The sequence below is a fragment of the Prionailurus bengalensis genome, chromosome A1 (assembly GCF_016509475.1).
Source record: "Prionailurus bengalensis isolate Pbe53 chromosome A1, Fcat_Pben_1.1_paternal_pri, whole genome shotgun sequence".
In the NCBI taxonomy this organism is placed as follows: domain Eukaryota; kingdom Metazoa; phylum Chordata; class Mammalia; order Carnivora; family Felidae; genus Prionailurus; species Prionailurus bengalensis.
In genome coordinates, this window is record NC_057343.1 from 15153963 (window position 1) to 15163003 (window position 9041).

At 39.2% G+C, this 9041-nt stretch overlaps 1 protein-coding gene across 1 annotated transcript in view; it reads right to left on the reverse strand.

Annotated features, from left to right (window-relative positions):
• The window catches only part of CCDC169 (coiled-coil domain containing 169), a 46555-nt gene extending 37976 nt beyond the window's left edge, over nt 1-8579 (reverse strand). Inside the window, exons 1-2 of the mRNA XM_043576927.1 lie at nt 8337-8579; nt 6524-6603 (exon numbers count right to left, since the gene is read on the reverse strand). Coding sequence (XP_043432862.1) covers nt 6524-6603; nt 8337-8419 — 163 coding nt within the window. The 5' untranslated portion in view covers nt 8420-8579. The remainder of the gene's footprint in view (nt 1-6523; nt 6604-8336) is intronic.
• Between the last annotated feature and the right edge of the window lie 462 nt (nt 8580-9041).

The window sequence follows — 9041 nt, forward strand, 5'->3', positions numbered from 1 at the left end:
CTATTCAGGCATCTTCTCTTGTCTGTAAACAGGTTTCCTTCACCAAACCCCTTTGGCTATTAAGGCCAAAACATTTGTCTTATTGCTACAGGAGAGGAGGAGAATACAGCCTAGAATTTAAACATCTTTGGTCGGCTTCAGGGCCCAAAGCTAATTTTATTTTATCTTTAAAGTCACACTTTATATAGAGAAAAAAAGATAGCTTGCTTCTAAACTTTAAATGTGCTTTACATTTATGAGGCAATTTCTGCTCCTTAATAGTTGACAGAGGAGTCTAAGCAGAAAGAGTAGTAGCACATGCTACTGGCCTCAACTTTCTCAACCCAGCCACACATGTCTCCCTTAGCCCCCTCATCTCTAGCAAATCACCCTCCCAAACTGAAGTTGAAAGTCATTAGTCCAAATGCGTTAGGGAACAAGAAAAGAGAAGCCTGAAGAGAAGCCTGAAAGAGGAGAGAGACTGAACATTTATCCAAAAGATACCAGAGTCCAAATAGATGGAATTATCTGTATAACCGACTAGCTGAAGTCTCTCTTTGTTGGGACCCCTTTTCCCACCATGGGAATGGGGACTTCAGAGCAAAATCAGAACAGTTACTGAAACATTAAGAACGTAAGTCATTTTGAACACATCTGACTATAGTTTATAAATGTTTGCCTCCATTTTAAAAATATTACTGATCTAGAGATCCTCAATACAAGTAAACCTAATAGTATACTATCATGTATTAATGTTAATAAGTGCAATGCCTTGGAGGTAATGATGTCAATGTTCACATCCCCCAGTGTGGTGAACTGACCTCAAACATACACTCAAACGTGTAACTCCTTCAGTATATACAGACGGCTCTGCATTGTAGGGGACAAAAGACAGAGTAGGCATACTGACTGTTGAATTAAAGGAGAAAATTGTAAAACAGTAGTGTCTATTAAAAAAGGAGAAAAAATAGTCCTGATGCTACTGTAGTAGGGTCACATTGGGACTTTCATGGGACCTTGACCCTGTTGCCTTAGTGGGCCTCTTCCTCCATTAAAAAAAAAATATATATTAAAAATTCTATTTTACTACTATGTTGGTATAAAGACAAACATAATCCAGACTGGATCATATTCATTTTTTTCTTCTGATTTTAAAATAAAATATCTCATTGGCCTCTAAAAGTAACATCAAGGGACCTTAATAATGTCCCGACTGTGCCTAATGGATAAGTCAGCCAGAGCAGATATGAAAGCAAGTTTGGCTAGTTCTAGGTCAACTTCTTAATAGAGTACAAATTAATCTGTTCAGAGCAAAGAATACTCTGTTCTTAAGCTGTCTAGACTATTGGGTAATCACTGGGACTGATGTCCAGAGTTAATTTGGAATAACCTTTGTTTGATATTTTTGCAATGAGTTCATATCTAAATCTAATCTATCCTGCCTGCACTAATTACTGCCAGTTTGCCAAAGTTGGCCTGAGAGTGTATTCATTGCTGTTTTGACCTTGCTATGAGGAAGAAGACACATGAAACAGGAGAATCTATTTTAGAAAAATCTTAAGATGTATAAACTAACTGAGCCCAACTGATCAGTTTCTGTTGTTGAACTGACAGGAAAAGACAAGACAGATCTATCAAACAGTTAAATAAAACATTGATTTGTTCCAGGTAAATTATGTCCCTAACCCTGGGAAGACAATGTGTATATTATTAATAATTCATTAATTAATAATTAATCAATTAACATTCAAGTACATAAAAATGAGGACTATATAACTTACCAAAACCTGCAGCCATCACTGATTTACATGGCTAATACAAAAATGTGTTATAATTTCTGATTCCTTAACAAGTGGATGGAGGCCCACAAAACTGGAGATTAATAAAATTGTTTACTTTTCACAAAACAGCATTGGCTACCACAAATCACATCAACTTCCTATTTATCAAGTATTTCCTTTTTTGAAAAAGGACCACACTGATTATTTCTTTTACTCCCACACTTTCTTCTGTGATAACCCAAAAGTACCCAAAATATTAAGGTTTACAATTTTGCATAATTCTTTATCCATCTTTATTTATTACTTAAAAAAATTTGTTAATGTTTATTTATTTTTGAGAGAGATAGAGAGAGACAGAGTGCGAGCGAGGGAGGGGTAGAGAGAGGGAGACACAGAATCTGAAGCAGGCTCCAGGCTCTGAGCTGTCAGCACAGAGCCCAATGCGGGGCTTGAACTCACGAACCGGTAGATCATGAACTAAGCTGAAGTCAGACGCTCAAGCCACTGAGCCACCCAGGCGCCCCATCCATCTTTAAAATGCAATAATGTTTAAAGTATGTTTTCAACAGGGAAGAAGAGTGGCAGTAAAAAATAGCAAGTTTTTCAGGGTGTTTGAGTGGCTCAGTCGGTTGAGTGTCCAACTCTTGATTTCAGCTCAGGTCATGATCCTGGGGTCATGGGATCGAGCCCTGTGTCGGGCTCTGCACTGAGTCTGTAGCGTGCTTGAGATTCTCCCTCACTCTCTCTCTTCTTCTCTCTTTCCCTCTGTCCTTCTCTCCCACTCTCTCTCTCTCTCAAAAATATTTTAGATAAATAAAATACAATTTAAAAAAATAGCAAGTTTTTTTTTAATAGTCTTGATACTAAGGGAAGTTAAGAGACATCTGAAACTAACCCAAATAAGAGATGTAGTGCTATCTTTGAGACAGCCACAATAAACTCGACATCAAAATAGATGCTTCCTGATCTTGAGCACAACAGCAGCCAGTGTATCAAGGCCTACAATACACTTACAATACACCAGTATTTAAAACTCAGACTGGGGCGCCTAGGTGGCTCAGTCAGTTGGGTGTCCAACTTTGGCTTAGGTCATGAGTTCAAGCCCCATGTCAGGCTCTGTGCTGAGAGCTCAGAGCCTGGAGACTGCTTTGGATTCTGTGTCTCCCTCTCTCTCTGTCCCACCCCCACTCCCTCTCTGTCTCTCTCGCCCCCACCTCAAAAATAAATATTAAAAAAAAAATAAAATACAGACGATGAGGGGCACCTGGGTGGCTCAGTCGGTTAAGCCTCTGTCTTCAGCTCAAGTCATGATCTCATGGTTCATAAGTTCAAGCCCCTCACTGAGCTCTCTGCTGTCAGCACAGAGCCTGCTTTGGATCCCGTCTCCCTCTCTTTCTGCCCCTCCCCTGCTTGCGCGCTTTCTCTCTCTATTAATTAATTAATTAATTAAAAATACAAAAATAAAATAAAATGCAGACTATGAGGATAAAAATTTAGCAGAAACATTTGTGTCTCTTGGTGGAAAAATATCCTGAGTAATACTCCTTCAGTAACTCTAAAAACAAACAAAAAATAAGCACTAATTTGTAAAGGAAAAATAAAATTGCTTTGCAATCTCAAAGAGGGATCTTGTCTAGGATCAGTACAAGAAAAAGCAAAATCAAACCAAAAATGGAAACATTCTAGAAGTTTGATTCATGGTCAATTTTATGAATTGACATTGTAAGAGGAAGTTCATAAAGCAAGAGAAAATTAGGTGAAACCCTATCTTTTAGATGTGGATTTTTTTGGGGGGTGGGGGGGGGTCTAAGAGAGATAGCAGTGTTAACAAAAACAAAGCCCCACTAAGCAACAATGCCAAATAATACATTTTAAAGTGTTAAAAAAAGAACACAGTTGAATTGGTTGAAACTTGACCCTACACAGACTTATTAAGTTCAGTCATATTTAATTGTATTGGTCATTGTATTTATAATGATAATAGTGATGAAGTTATGTTGACTTGAAAAGACTTTGTAAAATAAGAAAATGATAACAAGGAAAGGAAAAAGCCTAATATATGGCACTGTACTGGGCACTAGGGATACAAAAATAAAATAGACACAGCCCCAGAAGTCAATTAGCAGTAGGACAAGTGGTGGTGAGGGGAAACATACAGCCAGAACATTTGAGACTATTGGTTAAGTGGATGCGATGGAAAATACAAAAGGACATCCAATGTGGAAGGTGGCAGAAGCCACTGAGAGATAGGGAGGTCAAGATTGAAGAGGGTCAAGAAATGCTCTCGGGGGGAATGGCACCTGTTCCAAGCCAGAGGAGGTGAGAAAGGATATTCAAGCAGCAAGAACAGCATGAACAAAAATACCTATGTGTCAACAAAGGAGAGGATACAATGAGGCAAAGAGTAACTCCTATGGTGAAGTTGACCCCCCACCAAATTTTCAGATTTCATGAGGAAAAACATCCCCAAAGTAGGACTAGTGAGTTTGAGTCATGTCTCTACCACCTGCTAGCTTATTTATGTGATCTTGAGCAAGTTACCTATCTTGCACCTCAATTTCTCATATCTAAAATAAGGTCAGGGTTGCTGGGGTGGCTCAGTCAGCTAAACTTTGTCCAATTCTTGATTTCGGCTCGGGTCATGATCTCACAATTCGTGAGACTGAGCTGAGTCAGGTTCAGTGCTGACAGCAAGAAGCCCACTTGGGATTCTCTCTCTCTCTCTTTCTCTGCCCCTCTCCTGCTCACGCACACACATTCTCTCTCAAAATAAATAAATAAACTTTATAAAAATAATGAAATAAAACAAGGACAATTCAAGTTCCTAAATTATAGGATATTGGGAGGATTCATTAAAATATACAAAACACTCAGAACAGTGCAGGGCCCACACAAAATGCTGTAAGAGTTAGTTGATATTGTCATTATTTTATTCTTCTTCTTTTCCATCATCACCAGCAGCAGCAGCAGCAGCAGCAGCAGCAATTTACCACAAAACTGTTCTCCAAAAGGGTAGCACTACATTGCTAACAGTAATGTATAAAGTTCCAATTTCACTTAAAAAAAAACAAAACAAACAAACAAAAACTCTACTTCTTCAATAGGCAACAAATTGTATGTGTTTCAATTCAATTCAAATTTCTTTGAGGAAAAAACAAGTTGGATATTTTCCATACTAATGAATTCTCTCTGTTCTACTCATATTTATTACTGAGAACTTCATTTTTTTCTAATTGAATTGCAGAGGATATAAATATAGTCAAAATATGGACCTTTTGTCTATCATCTTGGCTACTAATGTATTTCCCATTACATTAGTAGGGAATGCTGTTTAACTTCTTGTATGTTGTCTTTTTTTTAATCCAGCTCCTCCCCATGAGAAGATTTGCTCATAATACAATTTGTTGGGCTTACATTTTACTAGTGGGCATGGTTATTAATTGCATGCCTATCTGTGAGTGTGACCCATTTTGCCTGTAACTGGATAGATGAGAAAATTCAGCTAGCCTTGCCACTTCAACTACTTGGTAAGTGCACTCACAGTCCGCCTGCCACAGACCCAGTTATAGCCCAGATATAGTTATATCCCAGATGTGAAGACGTAGGAAGCTACTTCAGAATTGGGACAAAGAAGTGTTCTCCAATCAAGCTTTAAAAGAGCCTTGGGTACTTAAGAAAAGTAGCATTTTATTTCCTATATAGTTACTAATTCTTTTTGTTCATGGCTTCCCCAATAGAAAAATATAAATGGGTTTAAGAACCAAAGTCCACCCCCGTAAGCTTAATAAAACCCTACTGTTCTTTAGCATTCAGTTCAAGCACTGCCTCCTCTGGAAAGGCTGTCTTTATGCCTTCATCTAAATTGTGTTAGGTTCCCTTAACTGGGTTTCCTCCTCATGCAGAAGTTACATCCCTTCTCATATTCATATTTTAGTTTGATACTTTCTCCCAATAGTCAGTAAACCTTTTTAGAACAGGGAAAAGAAAGGTCTTCCATTCAATGTGTTGAAATATGGCAGGTCTCAATATTTGTGGAATGAATTAGTATCTTACATACATTTTAAGTTTTAAAGATATGTGGGTGAGTGTGCAGATGTGTGTGTGTGTGTGTGTGTGCACAGCACTCGTCCACCATTCTTTCAACACAAATAGCCAAAACCTAGATAAAGATTTTAAAGTTATGGCCAAATACAGCAGTTAAGATATGAGAGGTATTAAGTTAAATAGAAAACTTGTATTTTATTATCTACCAAAAACAATAATGTATTGATGTCATGTAACAAAAGTTTTGCTAACTAATGAACATTTTGAAGTTGTAAGTAGGTGAATAATTATGCAGTAACACGTTTGACATTGGAAATATTAGTTTTAGGGGTGCCTGGGCGGCTCAGTTGGTTACACATCTGACTCTGGCTCAGGTCATGATCTCATGGTTCGTGGATTCGAGCCCTGCATTGGGCTCTGTGCTAACAGCTCAGAGCTTGGAGCCTGCTTCAGATTCTGTGTCTCCCTCTCTCTCTTCTCCTCCCCAACTCATGCTCTCTCTCACTCTCGCTCTCAAAAATAAACATAAAAAAATTGAAAACAAGAAAATATTGGCTTTAAAGCCTAAAAATTAATAAATTATTATTAATGCTGCCAAAAAGCAGTGCTGAGATCTTGGTACTACTATTTCCTGTATTTAATTTAATGCACTACCAGTATCTTGGCAAAATAAACAATAATTATACCAGAGTCACATATAAAAATATTTATTTACATACCTTTGTCATCAGTATTGAGTTTGGCTTCCAGTTCCTCTATCTTGTGTATTATTTCAAGCATTGATAGTTGCACTATATCCCTATTATTACAAATATCTTGTTAATTATGATCCAATTATAACATGAAAAGAATAACACATATCAATGCACAACTACTTTAGGAACAATTTATTATGAAATGTCTCTAATTGAAGGCATGGTTGACAACCAAAATTCAGGCAAATGGAGGCTTCTGATTACCAAGGTCGACAAGGACACTAATATGCACTAAGGCTCAGAGGCCTCCAGGTGACCATTAGAAACCCTTTACTCTTAACTTAAATATGATCCCAAGAAGTTGTTATCTGGATTCTCAAAGACCAGCAAATGAACTGCAATTTATTGGAGAACGGAATAGCTAGGTAATAACTGATAATCTGAAACAAAGGGGAAAAAAGAAACACTAATAAAAAAAACCCCACACATATACACACACATACAAATAGCATTCCAGAGATGATGTATTTAGGACATTAGTAAATTAGCACATTAACTATTAAAATTTGATGACCAAGGGGCACCTGGGTGGCTCAGTCGGTTGAGTACCTAACTTCGGCTCAGGTCATGATCTCGCAGTCTGTGAGTTCAAGCCCCAAGTCCGGCTCTGTGCTGACAGCTCAGAGCCTGGAGACTGTTTCAGATTCTGTGTCTCCCTCTCTCTCTGCCCCTCCCCCGTTCATGCTATGTCTCTCCCTCTGTCAAAAATAAACATAAAAATGTTTTTTTTTTAATTTGATGACCGAATCATTTATGCACTATGTATTTTTGGTTGCCTATTATGTCAAAGCATTGTGCTAAATGCTTAAAATACTACAGTGAATAAGTGAACTGAACAATAGCAACAGCAGTGGCTTCCACTGAATGCTTATTATAAGCGGATGAGAAGTGCTTTATATTCTTTTCACTCAATCCTGCCAACAACCACATCAAGTGTAATAGTTCTTACACCTATCTTAGAGTTCAGAAAACTGAAGCTTAGTGGTTCATTAACTTGCCCAAGATCAGGTACTTACTAAGTGATATGAGGTGGGATTTGCATTTATGCAGGATTCCTCTTAAGTACTTGCTCTTATAGTCTACTGCCTAAGGGAATATACAACCTGTCCTCAGAATGTTTATGGTTTAGTATCAGATCAAGAAATAACTAACTAAAATAGTGTGGCTGGAGCCACAATAGAGGAAAGCTCAGGAAGCTTTAGGGCACATAAGAGGGTCTAAATCTTGTGGGGCTGGCTGGTGGGACTGGGGTTATTTAAAAAAAAAAACTTAAAATGTTTCAAAGATTTAATATGAAGTATAATATTGAGTATTTTTAAGTATATAGGAGAGGCGTCATTTTTACAAAATGCCACCATTTTTTAAGTTCTTCTAAAGGGATGGGATGAAAGATAAGCATAACTAAACAAAACCTTTGGAATTTGAAACAGAAAAGCTGAATTTAGTGGAACATGAAAACCAGACACATAGGTTAGCATTATAGTATACGCACACAATACACTCCCATCTGATCTGATCCTAAAGACAGAAAATCCTACCTCAAAATCTGCCTATTTCTAATACCAAATGCTTAATCAAAGAAGCAAATGAATCTTTCCTATAAAACACTGATTTTAGATGTCGCCAGATCTCCCCGGGTATTAATCACTGCTTGTGTCACATCGACCTCAGGGGCTTCAGCTTGGAAGGGCGGAGCACACACAGGTGCATTTCCTTGAGCTACGTGTACCTGAACCCTACACGCGCGCGAAAGTCCGCGCGCCGCCCTTCAACTCACTTCTGATGGATTTCTTCCAGTAACTCCTTTTCAAGGCGGTCGGTGCTCACACCGTCGAAGTTGGCGCCTTTTCCTTCCTCCATAGTGTCAGGTCAGAAACGTCCCACGCCTTTCCCCTCTTACAGCTAACACCACAAAACCTGACACCCTCCCAGAAACTGGGAACGTGAGGGCATTGTCTCGAGCTGTCACTATGGTTTACTGACTCACAGTCGCCCGCTCTCGGCGCCTCGCGGTGACGTCACAGGGCGTTGCCCGGGAGCCGGGAAGGGCGTTCCGAGCGAGTCGGGGAGCAGTACGCAGGCTGAGCCTTGGAGTGCTGCTAAAACAGAAAGAGGTCTCGCTGCCCCGGGAACACTTCGTCGAGAAAAGTTCCTCAGTGCCCGAAACCTGCGGTCTCATTCCTTTTCCCAAACTGGTGGAGGGGGCACGTGCACCAGCCACATGGCCGACTGCAAGGGAGTAAGGAACCACTGGCTCTGGTGCTGTTTTAAACACTGACCCAAGCCCACTCTTCACTTTACTCTTAGTCCTTGTTAGGGAAATGCGGAATCCAAGAATGGCTGTGTCTTTCTTTGCTTCAGTTTACCGAGTACCAGAGGCTCTGGTTAAGAGTGAGGAGGAGCAGACCCTGAGAAGGCACTGCCTGACCTCTGAGTTTCCAGTCCAGATTGTTCTGTCTTTGAGTTTTGACAAATCTGGGGA